Genomic DNA, 23,673 nt, shown 5'->3' on the forward strand with positions numbered 1-23,673 from the left:
TGCAGGCCAAAAACCTGCACACATAAAATAGAAAGAATATATCTTTAAAATGAAGCCCAGCTCATATATGTTGCCTGTTTTTTGAGCTCTGTTTATTGTGTGTCTCACATGCTGTATATTTCCACTTTCTTCTTACTGGGTATGCATTTGTCTGTCTGTTTGTTCTGTGGTCAGGTATCCCTATATAGACCTGGCTGGCCTCGAACTCACAGAGATCTGCCTGCTGCAATTAACCATGCCAGCCTAATTACAGCTTCCTGATGATTTCCTTTGCATTGTAGATTAGCAGAAGGATGGTTATTTATTGACTCAGTTGAAAGGAGACACTCAAGCAACATCACAAGTAACAAACACAACAAACAACAAATTTAACTCCCCTTCTTCACTTGTCATGTCTGAACACTATTCGACATAGTATATAGAGGGCCCTGCTACCCAGAGCTTGCCTTCTGGTAACAAACAAATAAACTGTAGTACCAGCTTAGATGACACAGAAAACCAGGCACTCCACAGAGACCAATTTTCTTCTTTGCTTCTCCCCTCCTGTGTCTATTTTCTCCACAGGGCAGGTGGCCAGTCCACAGGCTGGCTCCACAGCATCTACACATCCCTGACACATGGTCTTTCTGGTATCCTTTACTGATTCTACCGAATTCTGGCTCAGTTGAGTTATGGTCAATATCACTCTTCTGGGGGCCAGACCTCTCACATGAGTCTCTAGGGAACAAACCCCAGCAGGAGTGAAACCTACAGTGAGTAGAAACCCCATTGCAGGCTCCTTTAAGGCTTACTGTATGTACTGGTGACACTGAGTACAAACAGTAAGAAATTGACAAAGCCCTGCAAGAAAGGGGAAGGGACGCTAGTTTTATCTCTGTGACAAATACATGAGATGAGTGACTTAGGGCTTCATTGTGTCTGCCTGTTTTGGAAGCTCTCATTCATGGTTAACTTTCTCCATTCTTAAAGGGCATGGTGAGGCAGAACACCACGGCTACAGTGGGGGTGTGTAGGAGCTCCATTGTGAGCCACTTCCTCCAAGAAAGTCCCATGTGTTCCCCTGCCCACACCCAATTCTTTCACACATGTGTACTATGTACATGGTCATTGTCACATGCTGTTGTCCCTTCCTCTCCTTTCCCACTGAACCCCTTCTTCCCAAGTTTCCTTCCTAGGCAGCCATTAATTGCCAATAGCTCTTCAGGGCGGGGGGGGCAGCCCCTCTCCCACCCAAGATGGGGTGTTGATGAGGTATCCAACCCTTACTAACTCACTCAGCTATAAACTCATCAATAACTTAGTCCGTTGATGAAACTGGTATCTTCATGACCTCCTCATCACCTCTTAATAGTGCCACTATGGTGGTATGAATGAAAATGGCCTCCATAGGCTCAGAGGGACTGGTGCTATTAGGAGGCATGGCCTTGTTGTCATAGGTGTGGTCTTATTGGAGGAAGTGTGTCACTAGGGGTGGGCTTTGAGGTTTCAGAAGCTCAAGCCAGGCACAGTGTCATTTCTCTCTTCCTGCTGCCTGCTGATCTGATGTAGAATTCTCAGCTACTTCTCCAAAACCCTATCAGCCTGCATGCCACCATGATAATAATGGACTGAACCTCTGAACTGTAAGCCAGCCCCAATTAAATGGTTTCCTCTATAAGATTTCTTGTGGCTATGGTGTTTCCTCATAGCAGTAGAAACCCTAACTCTGGAACATAATCCTCTCGGGAGGTGGAGAGTTGGCTCCTTTTGTCAAGAGCAGGGGCTATTCATGCAGAAGACCATGAGTTCAGTTCCTGGCACCCATGCCAGTTGGCTCACAATCACTTGTAACTCAAACTCCAGGACATCTGACACCCACTGTGGCCCTCTGAGGGCACCTGTACCATGTCTGCACACCGCTTCCCTTTACCACATATGAAGATAATTAAGGATAAAATGTTAAATATTAACAATATATAGCCATATTAGGGAGACACTTCATACCTAAACCATATAGGCATGAAAATAGAGTTCCTAGAATAGGTCTAGGTTTGAGCTGCTTTTGGAAGGCAAAGTCGTGACATGTTTCTCTGATGAGAGATTGAGAGACAGGGGAATTCTTGGGGTCGGTCTAAGGCTGGGTCAGTACTTTGGATTTGTTTTCAGAGGTCAGGTCAAACAGGTGGTAAAGATGTGAGCAGTAGCTAGGTAGAAGCCAGGAGTGTGTCCTCAAGCGTTGAGGGGAGCTGTCCTAGCCAAGAAAATGCTATTTTAGGAGGATGACTAAGGCAGCAGCTATGTTGCTGAGAAGCAGCTGACGTACATAGAGGAACCTTCACTGTAGCTACATAGACCCAGGGGCTCCTCAGAGAGAGGGGCCCTGTGCTGCACTCTGTGCTCAAGGGTCAATCCTACGATGATAGCTTCTTACTCTTTTTTTTTTTTTTTAAATTTTACTTTAACTTGTTCTACTTGCATTTATTTTTTTATTTATTGTGATTTTTTTGAGACATGGCTTCTGTGTAGCCTTGGCTGTCCTGGAACTCTCTCTGTAGACCAGGCTGGTCTCAGAACTCACAGAGATCTGCCTGCCTCTACCTCCCAAGTGCTGGGATTAAAGACATGTGCCACCACTGCAAAAAATCACCACAGTGATTTTTTTTTTTTTAATGAACTTAATCAGTGTCACAGCATAGGCATGTTAGGGGGAGGGTCCTAGGGATGGAGAGCACTGACTTTCTGTAGGTGCCTGTTGGAGGAGAAGTTGGGGAAGAGTCATTTATTCAGTCATTCATTTGGTAAATTTCATTCAGCTCTGATCCACACACTATTCCAGGCATGGGGGAAGGAAGATGCAGTGATTAAAAAAAAAAAAGAAGAAGAAGAAGCTAGACGCTGTCTAGATCAACAAAATTTATAGCTGTACAGTCCCAGCTTGGCATGGTGGCACATGCCTATAACCCTGCCTTTGGGAGATAGACCAAGTTCACCATTATCCTGGGCCTCTGAGATCTGCCCCAGCTTCATTAGACTGTCTCAAAAACTAAAAAAAAAGATCCAGGCATGGTGGTGGATGTCTTTAATCCCAGCATTCAGAGGGAAGAGGCAGGTGGATCTCTGTGAGTTGAGGCCCCTTTGGTGTACATAGGGAGTTCTGGGACAGCCAGGACTACACAGGGACCCTCTCTCAAAAGGCCAGAACCAAACCACAGCAAGACAAATTGTAAAATAAAAGAATGAATGACTGCATAAATAAATAATTAAATAATTAAATAATTAAATAATTAAAATTACAATTCACAGAGAGGTAAACAGTGGTTAAAAAAAAAAAAGATGCCATTTCATGGCGTGGGGCCAAGGAAGTTTTCTAGAGGAGGTGTCCCTTATCTTCGCCATCACTGGGACAGTATGCTAGCAACAGCTTCAGAAAGGAGACATTTACTTTGCCACTGGCTTCAGAGGCTCCAGTCAACACCCTGCTGGCTCTGTTACTCCCAGGCTAAGGCAAGGCTAGAGTCCAACAGAGGCAGTTCACAGTGGAGGAAAGCTGCTTACATCCCAGCAATCAGGAAGCAGGGGAGAGGAACATGAACTGGTCAGAGCCAGAAACACCTTTCAGATCACACTTTTGTCGACTCACTTTCTTACCTGGGCCTCACCACTCCCCAAACGTTATTCAAAGGTTTAATCTACACCTGTGCCATTAGTCCCAGTGCCGGGGAAGTAAAGGCAGAAGGATCTCCATAGATTTCAGGCCAGTGGGGCCTACATAGCAAGTTCAAGGCTACCCAGAGTACATAGTGAGACCATGTCTCACAATAAAAAAAAAAGGAAGTTTGAATTGAGAGACCAAATCTTTTGGGTTCAGACTCCATTTTAGAGAACCTGACCTAAGGTTGAACTCAAGTTAACTAACAGGCTGGTACCTAGCACCAGTTTCTAGATTACCCCTCTCAACAAGGCTGGTGTCTAACACCAGTTTCCAGGTTTTCCCCCTAAAATCTGCACCTCCAGGTTACAAGCCTGCCCCTGACACTTCACTTCCTAACAACCACCAATCAGGAGGAAAGCAGGAGTTATGTTTATAGTTTGGCTCCCAGCACCAGCCAGTTCTATTAAAGGTCATAATGGTCCCCAATCAGATGTGTGCCAGGTTAGATACTCCCTTCTTGCCTGTATAAGTGCTCCCCTAAAACTAGGCTCAGGGCTCCACCTTCCTGCTGTGTCAGGGTTAGCAGGAACCTAAACTTGAGCTTAAATAAAGAGACCCTAATGCGATTGCATCAGATTCAGCTTCTTGGTGGTCTTTTGGGGGTTCATGAACGTTTCCTGACACAATAGAATCTATCAATGTATTAAAGCTTTGGAGGTCAAAGCCCTAGTGATTGATCTGATCCTTTATTTGGAAATCACAAATACCCTCAGACATACTCAAAGGTGTGCTCTGCTAATCTCCTAAGGGATCTCTTAATCCAATCAAGCTGACACTCCCAGATTAATCATCACAAAGTGTTATCTAACTGAAATATGGAAGAGTACCTAGGAGCCAGCCAAGCAAATGGCAAAGGGTGAGGTGTGAGCGGCTAAAGCTCCCCAGCCAAGATTACAGGGAGGCAAACCAAGAATGTGCTCGGAGACCAGTAGAATGGGATTGCAGAAAAGCAGAGGAGAGCTGGTGTGTGTGTGTGTGTGTGTGTGTGTGTGTGTGTGTGTGTGTGTCTCAGTGGTAGAACACTTTTCTAGCATGTATGAGGCCCTAGGTTCAGACCCCAGCACCAGGACAAGGAGAAAGAAAAGGATGGGAAGATTTAACAAAGAAAAAAAAAAGAATTTGATAACACAAAGCCTGTTAGCTGTGCAGTCCTGGAGAAAGCTGAGCTCTGTAGGACCCGCACTCACACACTTTACAGTGAAGTTCCCTTTTCATTTTGAAGTATTTACGCTTATGGAAGAGGCCTGAGATAGTCAATGTAGCACCATTAAACATCCCAGGGGCTATTGTGATACATGAAGCAGGAGGCATGTGATTGGCCTCCGATGCTTGCCTAGCTTGTTCCCTCCAGGTTCAGCTTGCTTCAGCTCCCCTCCCCTCTGCATCCCTTCCCCAGAGTCCTTATTAAAATGTATTGCTCTCTCATTCCTTCCCTCAGGCACCTTAGATCCATCCACAATGTTAATTACCACGGAGTACATAAATTACTTCCGTAACTGGTTAAACTAGGTAATCCTTACTGGATGGCACGATTCTGCTATAGTAGAGAAATATTAATAAGGCTTATGCCTCCTGAGTACTCAGTTATTCTTGGTCTTAATAACCTCTTCACTCATAACCATCTCAATCACTGTAACAAATGACTAATGGTTTGGGTTGTCTTTCTGAGAGCCAGGGCCACTCACTCTAAACTCTGTATGCTACCTAATGTTCCCCACAGCCCTGTGAGCGAAGTGGGTGAAGAAGTCCGTCAATCTGCAGATAAAGAAACAAAGGCACATGGGCATTGTCTCAGTTAGGGGAAACTCTTATAAAGGAAAACATTGAATTGGGGCTGGCTTTCAGTTTCAAAGGCTTAGTTCATTATAGTCATGATGGGAAACATGGCAGCTTGCAGACAACACGGTGCTGGAGAAGGAGCTGAGAGTTCTACATCTTGCTCCAGAAGCAACAGGAGAGCATCTTCTACCCTGGGCATGACTTGAGCATATGAGACCTCAAAGCCCATCCCCACAGTGACATACTTCCTTCAATGAGACCACACATCCTGACAGTGCCACCCCTATGGGCCAAGCCTTCACATACCTATTCTAACCACCAGAGAGGGTATGCAGCCTGTGTACCCCAGAGTACTCAGCTGGTAGGTATGGCAGGAGGGTTCTAGTCTAAAATCTACTCCTGCCACCCACTTGTGCTCCCAAGCCAGCGACCTGAGGATGAATGCCATTGGTTTTCACTGTTCCCTTTTGGGGGCTAGAATGTCCTATCACTAAAGTGTAATGCCAGGTCCAACACTTTGGTTTGAAAGTGGTCCCCAAAGTCCAGGCATCAGCACTCAATTCCCAACACAACAGTTGTTGAGAGCTACAGCCTTGAAGAGGTGATTAGGGTCAGGGGTCTGCACTCACAAACGCTAATGTGATCATCTCCAGAGTGGGCTTATTAGAAAAGTTATGGTGGTACCCTCTGTATCTCTTTCCTCTCCCTCACCAGCCTTATTTACCACAAGATAAAGAAGGCTCTTACCAGATGCCTCAAGTACAGCCTAAGTCCTTTGATTTGGGGCTTCCCAGCCAGAGGGATAGAACAGTAAATTTGTTCACTATAAACTGCTGAATCTCAGGGATTCTGTTACAACAGACCGGGCAAAGACACCCCCTACAAAGAAACTGACTTGGGATGGGGTAAGAAATGGTTTGTGGAGTGGGAGTGCACGCCTTTAATCCCAGCACTTGGGAGGCAAAGGAAGGCGAATCCGCTGAGTTCAAGGTCAGCCTGGTTTACAGAGTGAGTTCCAGGACAGCCAGGTTTATACAGAGAAACCTTGTCTCAAAAAACAAAAACAAAAAAGAAAGAAAGGAAGAAGAAAGAAAGAAAGAAAGAAAGAAAGAAAGAAAGAAAGAAAGAAAGAAAGAAAGAAAGAAATGGTTTGTGGATTTTTTCCAACAAGGACTTAGGGAGCCACAAGTTTCTTATCAGAAGAGGAGGAAGTGGGCTGGTGTCTCATGGGTTTTGTTGAAAAGCTGGACCTGCTCAGTTTTGATACAGAACCTTGGGAGGTGCAGAGAATTAGACAGTACCAAACACACCAGAACTTCCCCATCTTCTGTTGAAATGAATTACTTAGAATTCTTACCTAAGAGGTTTGTTATTGTAGAGGTCCTCTCTGCAGACATTGGAGCAACAGAGAGAAGACTCTTAGTGCACATTAGCTTTGCATTTTTGACACCTTGATGTGAAATTTCCACAAGAAGTCCAGCATTTGTTCCTGAGACAGAAACTCAGAGAAGAGCGACAAGAAGGACCACTTCTCTGGTAAATGCTTCCCCGGGGTCTGTTAACATTCAAGGATGTGGCTGTGGGCCTTACCCAGAAGGAATAGGAGCATCTAGATTATGTCAGAGGGCATTGTATGAGGATACAACATTGGAGAATTATAGCAACCTGGCCTTTGTAGGATTTGATGGCAGTGTTGAGGTTGTTCACGTCTTTCAGAAGGAGGAGCAAAACAGAGACTCTGCTCAGTGGGTTTGATACAGAGATTGAGTGTGGCCAAATTGCAACAGTCTGGTTTCTGTGCCTCCATCTTAGGACTTGGGACTCAATAAGAATGTTAAGTAGATGAGGCACAGGGAGTGGGGGGGGAGGCCTACTACCATGAGCGAGCATGCGGTGGAGAGATGAGAGAGAAAGAGAAGCAGAATGGTTTGTGCACCATGAAGAGAGGTAGCTGGAGACACCACTGTGGTGAGGATGAGAATCTGATGTGAGGAGCCTGCTCTGTCACTAGAGGCCATGGTAATGTTGGCCTGTGCTGCCTCTGAGGACCATGTCTGAGTCTGTGGCCCTGCCACAGCAGGGGTCCTTGTGGATGGCTGTGGCCCATGTTATCACCAAAGACTATATGGACACCCCTGGTCCGGGCTGCCTTCTGGGGCCATGTTGATTCGATGAGCTGGTCCCACCCCTTACCCACTGAGGCACACGGGAAAACTGATGAGCTGTGCAGTCCTGTGGGTGTGGGAGAGCTGTCCATTCCCTTTGCCAGTTGATGCAAGGAAGAGAACTGGTCCCACTCCTCGCCTGGGCAAATCAGGAGAGCTGATGTTGGTGGCATGGACTCAGGAGAGCGGGTGGCCTGACCAACTCAGCTATGATCCAAGGCTTCTGAGTTGGCCCACCCCAACATCTGCCCCATGTATGAACTGCTGGAGTTCATGAACCAAACCTGCAGGATCTCAATGACAAAGGGCAACAGCAGGGTATACAGGAGGAGTCCTATTGAGGATCTAATGTTGATGGTGTAGCAGAAGCCAGAGGCCTTGAACCAGGCCAATGACTCATTACGATGAACATTTATTTGCAAATAAAGATGTTTGGGCAAAGGGGTGTACTGTGGGACACACTACAGGTGCCGTGTGAGATTTTTACTTTTAATTACTTTGTTATTTTGTGTTTTCTTTTTGAGCGGAAGTTGCAAGGGCAGAGGTCAAGTATGAAGGGACAGGGAGACGAGTGGGATTGGGGTGCGTGATGTGAAATTCACAAAGACCCAATCACAAGTTTGAAAAAAAAAAAACTGAAAGAAAAGAAATGCTTTGTGGCCAACGAGGCAGTTCATCTGGCAAAGGCAGTTTGGTAGCTGAGTTTGAGCCTTGGAATTCCACGTGGTGGAAGGAGTGAGCCGACTCCTGAAAGTTGACCTCTGACCTCCACACACATGCTACTGTGATGGAACATACCCGAGTACAAACAAACAAGTGTGAAGACAATGGTTCAGCATGGTGTTGTGCACACCTGTGATCCTAAGACTTAGGAAGACAGGGCTTGGCACCTCCAGTTTGAGGCCAACCTAAGCTACAAACGAGGCCCTGTCCACATACATACATACATACATACATACATACCACTTACAGCCACTTTTAGTTGGTAGCAGGATCTTTTGGTATGTGTCATACTATCCAGCCATTTCAAACTGTTAGATGGATGGTGTTGATTACTTACTGCTCTGTAACCAGTCATCCCCCAAAGAGTGTCGCAGCAAACACTATCTCAGAGTCTCTGGGAAATAATTTACAAGTGGCTGTGCTCTGGGTCTATTAGCCAAGCCACAGCCTAAGCTATCAGTGGGGCTGTGCTCTGCCTAAGGCTCATGGGAAAAGCTCTTTTTCAGTCTCATTTTCCAAGGCGGCAGCATCCGGCTTCTTGCTGAAGTTTCTCTGGAGGTCAGGGAGGGAGATGAAGAGAAGGACCTGCTTTTAGGAAAGGGAAGAGGTGAAACTTACTTATTGTAATTTGGAGCTTAAAATGTACCTGTTTGTTAAAAGCTTGACCTCAGGTAATGTTCCTGGGGGAGGTGGAAGCTTTAAGAGGTAGGGTTCCTTTTAGTATTTTTTTTTTTTTTTAAAGATATTGTCGTGCTGTTGATTAGGTAGGGAGAGGGAGACATCAAAGGCTGTCCTCAAACTTTTAGAAATCCTCCTGCTTTGGTTTCTTGGGTGTTGAAATTATAGGCAAGTGCTACCATTTTCCAGACCTGGGGGCTACTTTAGAGAGAACAGATCAATTTGGTTTTTGGAGACAGAGGACTCAGAAGTGAAAAGGGGCAGCTTAGGATCTCGAGGTAAAAGCTCTTTGTGTTTGTGTGTGTGTGTGTGTGTGTGTGTGTGTGTGTGTGTGTCTATGTCAAGGCTAGGGGTTCTAAAGGGTGGTGAGGTAGGCTAAGGGGATCATATATCTGCGACAGGAGAGAGAAGCAGAAGCCATATCTTCCTGTGCTTCAGCACATAGAAAGGACTAAGACAAGAGGGCAAGGGTAGACTCGGGTTTAGAAATGGAGGAAATGCTATGATAGAATAGACACTGTATAATGGCTGTTACTGGTTGTCAACTTGACTATATCTGGAATGAACTACAATCCAGAATTAGAGGGCTCCCCTGTGATCCAGATCTTGGGGCTAGAAGACCCATGTTTCTGACATAGACCTTGGCATGGAGATCTTGAGGCACAGTGGCCATGAAAAGCTTAGGCCCAGGCAAGGTAGTACATACCTTTAATCCCAGGAGATTGAGGCAAGGAGATCTCTGAGTTTAAGGTCAGCCTGGGACAAAGCAAGTTCCAGGTCCAGGCATGGTGGTACACACTTTTAATCTGGGCCACACCTTCTGCTGAAGGCCTACATAAGGACATAGGAAGAAGGAAGACCCATTCTTCGTCTGCCTGCACTTACTTGCCAGCATATCTGTTGGAACCTACTTCTACAGAATTCCAGCTTAGACAGAAGACCAGCTGAAACAATTAGCCTTGTGAGACTGAGCAACTACTAGATTCTTGGCCTTCGCATCCACAGCTGTCCATAGTTGGGTTAGTTGGACTGTAGACTGTAAGTCATCACAATAATTTTCCTTAATATAGACAGACTAAGTTCTGTGACTCCAGAGAACCCTGACTAATATACAGTGATGGCTATTCTTGGTTGTTACCTTGACTACATCTGGATTTAGCTGAAACCCAAGCAACTAGTTACACCTTTGAGGAACTCTTCTTGATCCAATAATCTCTGGTGGAAAGACACACCCCAAATCTGGATCTTTTGAAGTGGGACAATACACTTTAAATCTGGGCCACATCTCCTGACAGCCTATATAAAGGACATGGAAGAAGGAAGTGCTTGCCCTGCTTGCTCTCTATCACTGGCAAGTCCATCCCTTCACTGGTATTAGAGCCTACTTCTTTGAGACTCCAGCATATACTGAAGACCAGCTGAGGCATCCAGGCTCATGGACTAGACAACTACTGGATTCTTGGATTTTACCAATATTGGACTAGCCTATAAGCCACAAATCCCATAAATATATATGGAACTTATTTGCTCATATATATGGGATTTTAAATATATGTGTGTATCTATGTATCTATGCATCTATGTATCTATGTATCTATTCATATATCTTATCAGTTTTGTTCCTCAGGAGGGCCTGACTAATATGAATATCAATGGCATATGCCCAGTTCCTCAGAAGGCAGGAGCAGGGGTAGGGGCAGGGGCAGGGGCAGGGGCGTGGGGCAGATCTTGACTTTAAGGCCAACTTGGATTATATAATGAAATATCTCAAAAAACAAATTGAGCAAACAAAAATTTTAGAATGTTAACCTTTTTAGGTCTTTATATGTATAAATTGCAGTGAACCTTAGTAGTTAGTATTATTTCTATTATAAGGAAATAACAAGGGCTGGAGAGATGGCTCAGCAGTTAAGAGCACTGACTGCTCTTCCAGAGGTCCTGAGTTCAATTTCCAGCACCCTCCAGATAGTGGAGGGTGGCTCACAACTATCTGTAATGGGATCTGATGCTCTCTTCTGGTGTGTCTGAAGACAGCAACAATGTACTCGTATACATAAAACAAATAAATCTTTAAAAAAAAAAAAAGAGGAAATAACAGAGTAGTAAATCTGGCTAGTAAGAAGGGGTCCTGGATACACAGGTGGTGGTGGCCCACACCTTTAGTCTCAGTACTGGGGAGGCAGAGGTAGGCAGAACTGTGAGTTCGAGGCCAACCTGGTCTACAGAGTGAGTTCCAGGACAGTCAGGGCTACACAGAGAAACCCTGTCTTGGAAAAAACAAACAAACAAAACCAAACGAGGAGGATGAAGAGGAAGAGGAAGAAGAGTGTCTTAGAATTCAGGTAGTGCCCCTTACTCTTCTTGAAATAACTGAGAAAATCTCACTTGCTTTTGCTTCCTTATTTGCCTGAGAAATATTTATATGTTCTAGACACAGTGGGATCTCAATAAATAACATACTTCTTGATCTCTCTGTATACTTTATACTTCATGCACACATACTTATATATATATAATATATACCCACACATATTTTTTTAAAAAAATACAGTCCGATTATGTAGCCCAGGCTGGATGTGAACACACAAACTAGGAAGCCCAGGATGGTTTGGAATTTCCAGTCTTCCTGTCTGTGTCTCTTCAGTACTGGGATTAAAAGGCATAAGCCACAACACCAGGGCCTTCTATATTTATTATTATTATTGTTTTTTGAGACAGGGTTTCTCTGTGTAGCCCTGGCTGTTCTGGAACTCACTCTGTAGACTAGGCTGGCCTTGAGATCTGCCTCCCTAGTCCTGGTTTTAAAGGCATGCAACTGCCTGACCTACCCATTCTATTATTTTTAAAGACAGGGTCTCATGCTGGGCAATGGTGGCACACGTCTTTAATCCCAGCACTTGGGAGGCAGAGGCAGGTGATTTCTGAGTTCCAGGCCAGCCTGGTCTACAGAGTGAGTTCCAGGACAGCCAGGGCTATACAGAGAACCCTGTCTTGAAGGGTCTCAATGTATCTCAGGCTGACCTAGAACTTTCAGTCTTGCTTGCTTATCCCTGTAAGTCCTAGGACAATAATTTTCCCCCGTCCGGGTACATGCATCCTGCAGTACTTTGCAGTGGCTAGCCATGCAGGACATCTTGGATTTCCACCATAATGGAGAATGGTAGCCAAGGGACATTCGATCCAGATTTCAGTTAAGCCAACAGTGAAGGCCTTAAATAAACAGAGGCCATGAGTTTTCGTAGGCCAGTGTTATCTGGTTGGGAAATGAGCACTTTAGGTAGTAAGCCAACTTAGTAGGGCAAACCTAGCACTAGAATGCAGCACCAGAGTACCGGGTAGTGGTCTGCTGGTCCAGCCGACCTGTTAAACTTGGAGGATTAGGGATGGCGGGCTAAAATGAAAAACTAACCCTGTTCTGTGACTGAGAGGGAACTCTGTGTGTCTGAGGTGGCTTGGAGGGATACCCAGAAAACACTAGGTGCCTAAGGCATTCTGGAAGGTAGCTCATGTGTAGATCCCCTCCGGGGTTGAACTCAGGCAGCCAAGACGCTGGCTGGTGGGGAAGGAGGAGTAAGAAAAAAAAGAGGCCGGAGCAAGTCCGCTCCGGAGCCGGGGACGTCAGAACCCCAGCCTCTCCAAAACCCTGCAGGAAGGAGAAGAGCAAGCATCCAGAGCCCGCCCGCGCGCTTTTACGGACCGCGCGCCTCGCTCATGGGCTCCGAGGCGGGGCGGGGCCGGGGGCGTGACGGGGGCGGGGCCTCGGGCGCGGGCGTCGCGGAGGGAGGGTGTCACGCAGAGGGAAGCGGCCCGCGGCGGAGGGAGGGGAGGCCGAGTCCTGGAAGTGGAGCTCCGCGCTGGGACTGGTTCCTTCGCAGCCATTTTCTGTCCAACCAAACAGCCGATTGGAGACGGGAGCCAACCAGGGCTGCATTGGAGGTTTGTGTCTCGCTTCGGCCAATGATCGCTCCTAAACCGACTCCACTTTAGCTCGAATGAAATGTCCGTCTCCTCCCGGCGCCGTCCCCGCCGCCAACGCCGCGGCGGTCGGGGGCACTCACAGTCCGCAGCCTTCGGGCCGGCCGGGCCTCCGGGCGAGGCCGCTGTGCTTCGGGCCGGGCCGGGCCGGGCGCGGGACGGCGGGCGCTTTGTGCGCGGGGCCGCGAGCCCGGGTCGGGCTGGGCCGGGCGGCTGCGGGGCTCTCGCGGCGGCAGCCCCGGGCCGGCTCCATTTTGTCCCGGGAACCGGCGGGCGGGGAACGCTGCGCCCCGGAGCCGCCGCTTTGTCTCCCGCATCCCGGCGGCGGCGGGCGTTAGGCTCGGGCGGCGGGGGGATGCGCTCCGCGGGGCCGCCCGGGCACCTGCGAGCCGAGGCGGCGGGTCCCCGCGAGGAACTAGCGGCCTGGCGGGCCCCCGGCCCGCTCCGCGCCTACAGCATGCAGCCATCTGGCGGCTGGCTCGCCCAGGACTTGCCCCGAAGGTGGGAAGGAAGCCTTGGAGGTTGCACGGTGGTTTCAGTCACCCTTGCTGGGGGGGCGGGAGGGTCTGCGAGAACAAAGAATTTACCGAGCACCGGCAGATCGTCCTCTCACGCCTAAAGTCTACAACGGGGCTGTTTGATTTAGGCAAGATTAGGTAGCAGGCGACCTTTAAAAAAAATGGCATCCCGCTAATCTTCACAGACAGACCCTAGTTTTGTGGATGGTGCCACAAATCATCCAGGTGGCTTCAGCTCTCCGTCAAGAAACTGATCGGTAACAGAAAGTGATGGCTCAATTGGTCAGTAGTAGTGGCATTAATAAATAGGAGCTTTATGGATGAGATATTGAGAGTTTAACCAGAATTCCTTTAAAAGGCAAATTATTCCTCCTCTGCTGCTCTTTGTAGCTTAATTTAAGGATTCTATCGATGCAAAGCTGTTGTTGTCGATGCCAAAGAAAGGAGGTTGGAGGAAGGGAATACTGCTTTTCTTGGATACAGATTTGCATTTCTTCAAACATCAAGCAGATGTATGCATTCCCTTGAGCTATTACACAGATTATAACTTTCCCTTAGGAAAATGCTTTCCATATGAAGAGATACAGTGATTTTTATTCTTAATGGACCTAATCTAAATATATCCTTCCAACTATTTGGGTTGGTGAGGCTCTCGCCCCATACCCAGTCTAACTAAGCAAGATGCATAAGCATTACCCAGCCTCCAGTGTTTGAGTGTTCAAACACACTTTTTAAAGCTACAGGAACAGTTTTGGATCTGGAAAGGGACACATATGGGAAGGCAATATAGATTACTTTTAAGACTACAACAATGTCAGGCAGTTTTTGCTGTCTGGGCCCTTTTTAAGTGCTGATTTTTAAAATTCAACAGCCCTATTTTTTCACCTGCTGTGTACTACACCTCATGCTTCGATTCGAATCAGAAACCCTTCCTTTAAAATGAACACGAAAGGATGTTTGATTTGCACCTCCCTCCCGTTTAATTGTTTCCTTTGGGAAAAAAGGGGGGCACCAGCAAATAAGGTCCCAGTACTGTCATTGCTTGCTCTGCTGTTTATGCCTTACAGGAGACTGAAGTGCTGTCTCGATGCAATTTCAGATCACAGTGATGGCTCTTCAAAACTATAAAGGCCCTGTGGATTTGTTTGTTTTGGTGTGCCCTCTTGGCCCTGTGTGTCTTTTTTTTTCCAGCAGGACATAAGATAATTTCAATGCATTATAGTCTGACATGTTTCCTTCCTTTTCAGTTTTAAAATGTGTACATCTCTGAAACACTTAAAAGCCATTCTCAAAAATTCAAGTTTATGAATAAGATATTTCTGTCCTTGGTGTTAATATTTTATGAAATTTAGATGTGTGAGTTTTCAATCTCTTGCATAGTATATAATTTGGTCCCTTATTTGGAGTATTGTGATGAATGTTGATTATTAAAACAAATTCAGGGTTATGTTAGAAAGCTATTTCCCCCTTTCCCTGTAGAATTAACTTTTTACCCTCCATTGATTAAGTTTGGCAGTAAGATGACCTGTGCCCTCTTTAATTTTAAGAAAGCCTATAGTCTATACACTTTTACTACTAATAGATGTTTGTCTTTTAGGTTAAAATTGAACAAGGATCCACCTTTTTGACAGGTGTTTGAGAACACCACTGGTACACAATTCTGACAGTATTTCATGACAGTAAGTATGTTTTATTTAATCATTTTGGTTAATTTTGTATGAAATTAATGGATAGCTGATGTATTGGAGAGGGCTGTGTAATGATTTCTTAAGTTTAGGCAGACTACCTGTTCTAAGGCCCTTAGCCTCTTGTCGGCTACTGGCACATGCTCTCTGATTCCTATGGCCCCCTCAGTGCCAGAGAGACGTCTGGTAAAGAGGCTGCCAGCCTGTCTGTGGGCTGTCTGCTTAGCTGGCAGGGTGTTACTGAAAGTGAATGTGGTATGTGCCAAATGGAACAGGCTGAATCTCCCTGCACACGGTGCTAAGAGGGGTGTGGTTGACCTGGGAATGTCAGGGATTCTCCTGGCCTCAACAGAACCTAAACATGGTGGGATATGGCTAGGTCAAGGGTGTCACCCCAAAACAAAAGCCTGGACACCCCAGTGAGTCCTAGTCTTGGAGATGGAGACAGGCAGGCACTTTTCCAGGTGGGGATTTCACAGGAAAATGCTGTGATGACCTTCTACCTGGCCGGTCTTCATGTTCTGGATCTGGCTCTGCTATGGTATCTGTGACCTCTGGCAGGGTACAGTTCCTCTGTTCCTCAGAGTCACCGTTGCTTCACTCTTCAAATGAGAGGCCTGCATTTATTTGGTGGTCCTCCAGGCATACTCTAGTACTAAGGATTTTGTGAGGTTATGAAGGGAACCTTCTTGTAAAACTATGAAGAGGTTTAGATTTGATGCAAGAGATCTTGTGGAAGCGATTTTGGTGAGTTAGTCTTGACTGGGCTAGGTAGTGGTGCAGTGGACAGAGCAAAGAGGGGCAGATCCAGGTGGAGACTGAAAACAGTGTTGGCATAGTTAGAGTAGATGTGGTGCTCTAGTAGAGCTGCAGGGATAGGGGAGATGCCCTTACACCCAGGGTCTTAGAGTTCACTGATGGATACTTGTATGGCAGGGGGTGCTTGTAAATTGACTTTCCGAGAGCAGAGGTAACATTTAATGAGCTCACCAAAAGGGGAGAAGAAAGAGAAAACAACAACCTTGGATTGAAACTGACAATTAGGGGATAGAGTAAGATTTTTGCTTTGGAGGTCTGGGGAGAAGAGAAGTGGGACAGGTGGTGTCAATACCTCCATAGGCAGGGCTCTGGAGGCCTTCAGAGTGGCTTCATTGGCATTCGGAGGTTAGACGCATGCACTAGGGAGTTTAAATGGGAATGGGAAGCTGTGTGAGAACCATGCATTGCACAGGAGAGGCAGGCCGAGGAGGTTTTCACAGCCACAAGAACACTCTGGGTTTGTAATGAGCTGGCACGTGTGAGCAAGAATAAGGAAGTAGGCGGGGCTGAAAATAAAGTCAAGATGAGGATTCCTGATGCTGTTTCTTACTCCCAAAAGATAAAGAGCAGGTAGGAGAATAGGTTGTATATGAGAGCAAAGGTCTTTGAGCCTGGAAAGGAGATTTGAAAAGACAGTAATGACTGTAGGTTGATGCTTTTGTGCCGGGGTGACAGGCATGAGGTGGAGTGAAAGGATGACTTGTGAAGCTAGGTTCTCTCCTTTCATTGTACTTTCAAGGGATCGAACTCCTGGTTGTTAGGCTTGGGGGCAAGCAAGTTTACCTGTTGAGCTGTCTCGCAGGCCCATAGCCATTTCTTAAGCTGCTGCATAGGGCCATGAGCATCTGAGGGATTTAGAAGTGCTCAGAAAATCAGAAGGCAATGTTTGCTCTACCTGTCCATCTACTATATTCACAGGGATCAGTATGGGTTAATATTGCTGCTTTTAAAATCAAAATAACATGTATCATCACATCATAGTTAAAGAACAGTATCATCAGCTCAGCTAGATGGCATAATTGCTGAATCTAATGTAATGAGATGACCTCCGAACCTCAGTTCCCTGGGCTTAGGAAGTGCCTCGGATGCACACAGTTGTAAACTTGTGGTAACCTGCAGGGCTCCAGCCCTGAACACGTGCTGGGCATCATCTTACCCACTTCCTGCCATGGCAACAGTGCCACACACCCTTCTGCCTTCTGGCTCTCTCCCTCCCTCCATTTTTTGTGCTGGATGATACCCTGCTCTTTTCACTAAGAATCCCCCTTTGGTGGCTCTTGTCCATAAGATAACTGCTTAGCTTATCAACCCAACAGTGTTTCCTACTTCTTCTGTCTGAACATCTTCTTGCTCCCCACCAACCCCCTTTTTATCTCAGTTTAAATGTCATCTTTTTTATTTGTTTATTTTTTCAAGATGGGGTTTTTCTGTAGTCTTGGCTGGCCTCAAACTCAGAGATCTGCCTGTCTCTGCCTCCTGAGTGCTGGGATTAAAGTCTGCTGACTAAATGCCATCTCCTGATGGACCTGTTCTGGCCCCTCAGACTATACTAGTAAAGCCCCTTTGGAATAAGGGACTAGCAAAACCTCTGTGTTTCTTAATACTTGGCAGCATTAGCAATTGGTTGGCTGATTGTTATTATTTATATAAACACTTAACAGCTAATACTAAATGTGTGTGTGTGTGTGTGTGTGTGTGTGTGTGTGTGTGTGTGTGTGTATACATATTATAGATAGATACGTAATGAGACACATAATGCTAAACATATAACAACCTGGAGTATTCCCGTTATAGCGTGCTCAGTATTTACATATGTCTCCTGATCCATGCTCCAGCCATGTGAGCAGAAGTCCTCTGCTCATCCACTTTGCTTAAGTCCACATAGACTGCTCTGCACTCTTCACCTGGCCCTAGATTGTGTAATATTGTTTTCTCTGCAGAATGAGGACAGAGCTTTTATCTGTGTTACTGTTAGATGACCACACAAAGCATGGGCCAATAAACACTGCCTAGTCTGTGAAATATTTGTTGGCTGACTTTCATCTGCACTCTCGTTCATAAAACGTCATAGGAAAACAAACCCTTAGACCATATAACAAGTTTTCCCTCTGTTCCTCACATGGAGCAGTCACTAGCACACTGAGAGACCCAGAGCTTAGGCTGTTACCTGAAGGAATGTTGCTGCTGCCGTTGGCTTCAGACAAGTGAATACCAAATGTTTGGAGATTTCAGAGTAGGATAAATCAAGAATTCCAGCAGGGAAGGTGTCTTAGTCGGGGTTTCTATTTCTGCACAACACATCATGACCAAGAAGCAAGTTGGGGAGGAAGGGGTTTATTCAGCTTACACTTCCACACTGCTGTTTATCACCAAAGGAAGCCAGGACTGGAACTCAAGCAGGTCAGGAAGCAGGAGCTGATGCAGAAGCCATAGAGGGATGTTCCTTACTGGCTTGCTTCCTCTGGCTTGCTCAGCTTGCTTTCTTATAGAACCCAAGACCAGGGAATACACCACAAGGGACCCTCCCCCTTGCTCGCTAATTGAGAAAATGCCTTACAGCCTGGATCTCATGGAGGTCCTCACCTGAAGCTCCTTTCTTTGTGATAACTCCAGCTTGTGTCAAGTTGACACAAAACCAGCCAGTACAGAATGGAATATTGGAATTAAAGTCTGAGTGGGATTTAATGGCAGAAAGAGTCAAGGAACAGAAGGCTGTGGAGTTGACAGAACCAAAAACACGCACAGTTAAGCAGAATACAAGGCTTTAGAAGACGAAGAGGCAAGCCAGTGCCTGCAGTAACTGTGTGCCAAGTGCCGTCTTTGCAGCTCTGCCACTAATTCTGACAGCTGTGAAATAGTATTATCTGCGTGCTTAGAAGGCTAGTGCAGGCAATCCACACGATAACCACCAATTCTAGCATACAGCAAGATGAGAGGAGTCAGCTTTCTGCTTTAGTATCTTTGGTTGTATTTGCAAATCAGTTCATCTCTAGATCCACCTAGTTCCTTGAGCAGACTCCTGCTCGGGAACTTGGAGACTCATTTCCTGTGGACATCCACTTAGCCAAGAATTCCTGCTGTTAGACCTCACCAGTCAAGACTTGCTTCCAATTTTGGGTTCTGAGACAAAGCTTTTGGTTGTGTTTCCTGTAAAGCAGTGAACCCTCAGCTACTCTACTAGAGCATCTCTGCATGGCCAGTAGGCCATTGTTGTATCCATGGAGGGCATTTGTGGTTAGAGAAGTAGCATTTTCTGTTGGAGTGATGGTTGACATTCCTGTGCATTGGTGTTCTGCGGGAAGGAGGGCAGAATTGTTCTATGGACAAAGAAACTAGTGGGCGGGTCAGAGACCCTGCATCTCCATAGACTGTTACAGGCTCCTCGAGACAGCTATGACTTACGAAGTGTATCTGTCTACAGCTGAATTAGATGTCAAAGCTACCAGATGCATGCAAGACATGCCATGTTGGAAACTTGGAAAACAGCCTGGTATGTGCGTATTCGAGCAAACCCACAGGGGTGGAAACTGTACTATTAGGAGTGAAGGCTGCAGTTCGTGCAGCTCCTAGGCCTTTTTGCCAGGTACAGTCCACCTGCTCAACTGGAGGTAATGCAGCCTTGAGTTGTCCACAGGCCAGTCCTTCTTTGTCTACTATTTGTACAGTAGAAAGCTTTTGGGTCCACTTGTGGTGACATGAAATAGGGTCAGTTCAGGCCTAGTGGTTTACTTCCCCCACTCAGATTGTTTGTTTTAAAGTTCTTATTTCTTGTAGCCCTAAAGAGACTGAAAATGAAAACAAACCAGTCAGGGCTGCAGAGATAACGTTGATTCAGTACTTGCCACACGAGGGTCTGAATTCAGTCTCCAGAACCAGCCATATGAAAAGGCCAGAAGTGGTGTGCGCAGCCCCAGGTGGGGTTGGAGACGGGCCAGACAGCCAAGCCTAATTGGCTAGTTCCAGATCAGTGAGAGACTGTCTCGTAAAACAAGGTGTCTGGCCCCTGAGGAGTGACAGCTGAAGCTGACCTCAGACCTCCACAGGCATAAATAGTCACTGCGGGTCTTATTCTTGTCTGTGGTTGTACTTGTACTATCTGTATTCGGGCCTCCTAGATATTTCCTTCTCTTTAAAGAATCAAAATGAGTGAGGAGCCAGGGGAAGAGAAAAGACTTGTATTAGACTCAGGCAGTGGGGTCATTCAAGCCCTGATGGAAAGCTTGGCATGGGGGCGTGTGCATGGGCAGGGGGCTGCCAGCTCAATCAGACCCCACTGTGGGGAACAGGCAGCAAAGGGGGTGCACAGCAGGAGCAAATGCAACTTTTAAGTCTTTAGGCCTCTAAGCCTTACAGGACAGCTGAAGGGGATGGGCTGGCCCCGACTTCCTGGGGCCTGCTCTGCTTACTTTGACTTGGATTATAAGGAAAAAGTGTCTGGCAAGTTAAGGTCAACTGTATGGTATTTGAGGGTTACTTAGTTGAAAGGCAAACAGTATATACTGTGGATTCATTTTCTTTTGTTCCTCTTGAATTTATACTTACTACATATGGAAGATGGACAGGAATATTGAATAGTTAGCAAATTATTGAAACATTTCCCAAGTCAGTGTTTTCTTTCAGTAAGGTAAACTGAAAAATATAATTGGTCCAGCCAGTGACAGTCAGTGGAGGGTCTTGTTTTCTGAAGTGCACTAAAATACTTTGTCTCTTTAGATGGATGGCGACAGCTCTACCACAGATGCTTCTCAACTAGGGATTTCTGCAGACTACATTGGAGGAAGTCATTATGTGATCCAGCCCCACGATGGTAAGGCCACAGCTAGAGCTCACAGCAGAGCCCATAGGTCACCAGTGTCTTCACAGCAGAGTGAGCATCACATGCCTCTGCTCTCTGGAATCTAAACAAGCCTGCTCTAGTGGCGCAGACCTGTCATCCCAGCTGTTTGCAGGCTAAGGCGGGAGGGTTACAAGTTCAGGACTGGCTTAACCAAATTTGTGAGACCCTTTATCAAAATAAGAAGTAAAGGCCGGATGTGTTGGTGCACAGCTTTAATCTCAGAGCTCAGGAGGCAGAGGCAGGCAGATCTCTGAGCGTGGTCTACAGAGCTAGTTTCAGACTAGGCAGGGCTTCATAGAGAAATCCTGTCTTAAAAGAAAAAGGAGTGGGAAAGAGAGAGGAAGGGAGATGAGAGAAAGGAGAGACAGATGTACGAGTTGGGGATTTAACACAGTGCTGTAGACTGAAGGCAAGGCCCTTGGTCAGTCCAGATATTCTGAAAGCAAACACGTTAGACGAGAACCTTTATTAGATATAGTCTTTATTAGATATAATCTTTATTAGATAATAGTCTTTAGAAGAGTGCCAAGTTCTAGAAAGAGCTCTATTATAAAAGTGTGTTTTAAAAAAAAATTCAAAACTTATCACTGACTCCCTGAAAACAGTAAATAAGAGGAGTTATTACATTAATATGCTAGAAATAATTTGCTTTTGTGCCATTTGTAAATTTAAACATTAATATTTAAGGAGTTGTGAAGGGATTTATGTTAGTAGATTCTATATTATCATTATCCAATTGGATGAATAATCAAATCTATAAAATTTAATATAAACTTTGTATGAACAAGTTTATGTAAATGCTAGAAGTTTTATACTTTATAAACTTAACATATACAGGCTTATATATACTTCCTTTGGATACACATAAACCTTAGTCTAGTGATATGTAAGGAACATAGGTTACTAACTGAGCTTTATAGCTAAGTTAGGCACTGAATGAGCCCTGCCTCTGCCACTGCAGGGGACTGAGCCCAGGACCTCATGCATGGCAGCCAAACCCTCCACACTAAGCTACAAAGCTGATTTGTAGGGAAAGAAAGGAGAAGTAAAAAGAACTATCAAACCGTTCAGAGAGCCAGCAAAGAGTACTAGCCAAGGAGTGTTGCATGAAGTGGGGGCACCTTGGAAGGTGCCACAGGGATCGGAGTGGAGCTTTTTGAAGAATGGGTGGTGGGATTTGCCATGACAGTGAAGACAAGGACTGCTAGGCACTGGGTATGAGATTAGTGGGTCCGTTGTAGCCCTGAGGAATTGTGCAAAGAACAGTTATGCTGCCTAAGAAGTACCGGGTAATGAGCCACATGGCTCCTCCTTTAGACCATTGCAGATAGTCTTTTCAAGGGTGAAGCAAAAATTATGAAAAGCTTTATAAACTATTATTTTTACTTATGTGTGTGTTCCTGGGTAAGCTTATGTGCACGGTGTGTGTACAGTTGCCTGTGGAGGCAGAGGGCGACAGATCCCTTGGAACTGGAATTACGGGCGGTTGTGAGCTGCCTGATGTGGGTGCTGGGAACCGAACCCGGGTCCTCTGCAAGAGCAGTAAGTGCTCTTAACCGCTGAGCCATCTCTCCAGCCCCTAAACCTAATTCTTAAAAAACTTTCTTTAGATACTGAGGACAGCATGAATGATCATGAAGATACAAATGGTTCAAAAGAAAGTTTCAGAGAACAAGATATTTATCTTCCAATTGCAAATGTGGCTAGGATAATGAAAAATGCCATACCTCAAACAGGAAAGGTAACGTAGAGGAGACTTTATCTGGCTTTTCTTTTGCAGGGGGAGGGAGGGGGAATGGAAACTGTAAGACACATGTATGCATAGTTGAATCAGTAGCTAGCTATTGATTTCAGCCTCAGCCTCTCAGCACAGCAAATATTTGTTTCTGACTACTTGGCTACTGCACAGCATCCTGGCTTATAGTCTTATAGAGTCCTCTCATCCCATCCCCTCCACGCCTCCTAATCTAGAATGTCAGCCGTGATAGGTGGCATTGGAAGCAGCTTTCTTCACTTCTGTACAAATAGATATGACATGCACTTTAAACTGACACACAGTAGCTTTGTCATAGAATGCCTTTCGCAAAACATTCTCAGCCAGGTATGGTGACACTTGCTTTTAATTCCAGCATTTAGGATTCTGAGGCAGAAGGATTGCCAGGAGTTCAAGGGCTACATAAGTTCCATACCAGCCTTGGCTACATAGTGAGACAGACGTAGTGTCCTAAACAGACAAACCTCAGCACTGATCTTACCACTTGGTTGGAGGTAGAGCCCATGCTTTCTATGTTGCCTTATTAATTACTTATTATTCATTTATTACATACGTTTTCCATCACTTTTATAAATGTTCTTTTGAAGGTAAGGCTTACAGTAAATATACTTTTGACATGTTACTCATACTCAGTTCTGATCTGAGAAATTTCCTCCTTACATTTTAGGGCAGAGGAATTATTCTAGACTTGTTCATGCCTGCCCTGTCTTTTACCCAACCCCAGCCATCTGAGGCCACCAAGCAGCTGAAATATGGCTGGTCTAAAGAGACATGCTGTGACTAAACCCACCCGGCATTAGAGGCCTGGAGTGAGGAGGCCAGGGGAAGCACCTGTATTAAACTGATTGCATGTTTCAACTGTAGCAACTTTATATATATGGGCTAGAAAAAAATACCAACCTGCCGTGGCTTCTGGGAAATAGAGAATTATACACTTGGTTTGCTTTCCATTGTTTTCCATTAGTGCATTGTGTAACTTACTCATTTATTCTCTCCACATGTAACATGGATATGTGCACGCACCCCCCC

General features: G+C 45.7%; 1 protein-coding gene across 3 annotated transcripts in view; it reads left to right on the forward strand.

Annotated features, from left to right (window-relative positions):
* Window positions 1-12,824: 12,824 nt before the first annotated feature.
* Window positions 12,825-23,673, forward strand: part of Nfyb (nuclear transcription factor Y subunit beta) — a 14,497-nt gene continuing 3,648 nt past the window's right edge. Inside the window, exons 1-4 of one of the 3 annotated variants that reach the window (XM_031349847.1) lie at window positions 12,825-12,972; window positions 15,127-15,208; window positions 20,747-20,840; window positions 22,481-22,611. In XM_031349847.1, the coding sequence (XP_031205707.1) occupies window positions 15,203-15,208; window positions 20,747-20,840; window positions 22,481-22,611 (231 nt within the window). In that variant the 5' untranslated portion in view covers window positions 12,825-12,972; window positions 15,127-15,202. Of the gene's footprint in view, window positions 12,973-13,018; window positions 13,513-15,126; window positions 15,209-20,746; window positions 20,841-22,480; window positions 22,612-23,673 lie in introns of those variants that run through there. The other 2 variants (XM_031349848.1, XR_004112852.1) reach the window with 2 other exon arrangements.

The sequence above is a fragment of the Mastomys coucha genome, unplaced genomic scaffold, assembly GCF_008632895.1.
Source record: "Mastomys coucha isolate ucsf_1 unplaced genomic scaffold, UCSF_Mcou_1 pScaffold4, whole genome shotgun sequence".
Lineage (NCBI taxonomy): Eukaryota > Metazoa > Chordata > Mammalia > Rodentia > Muridae > Mastomys > Mastomys coucha.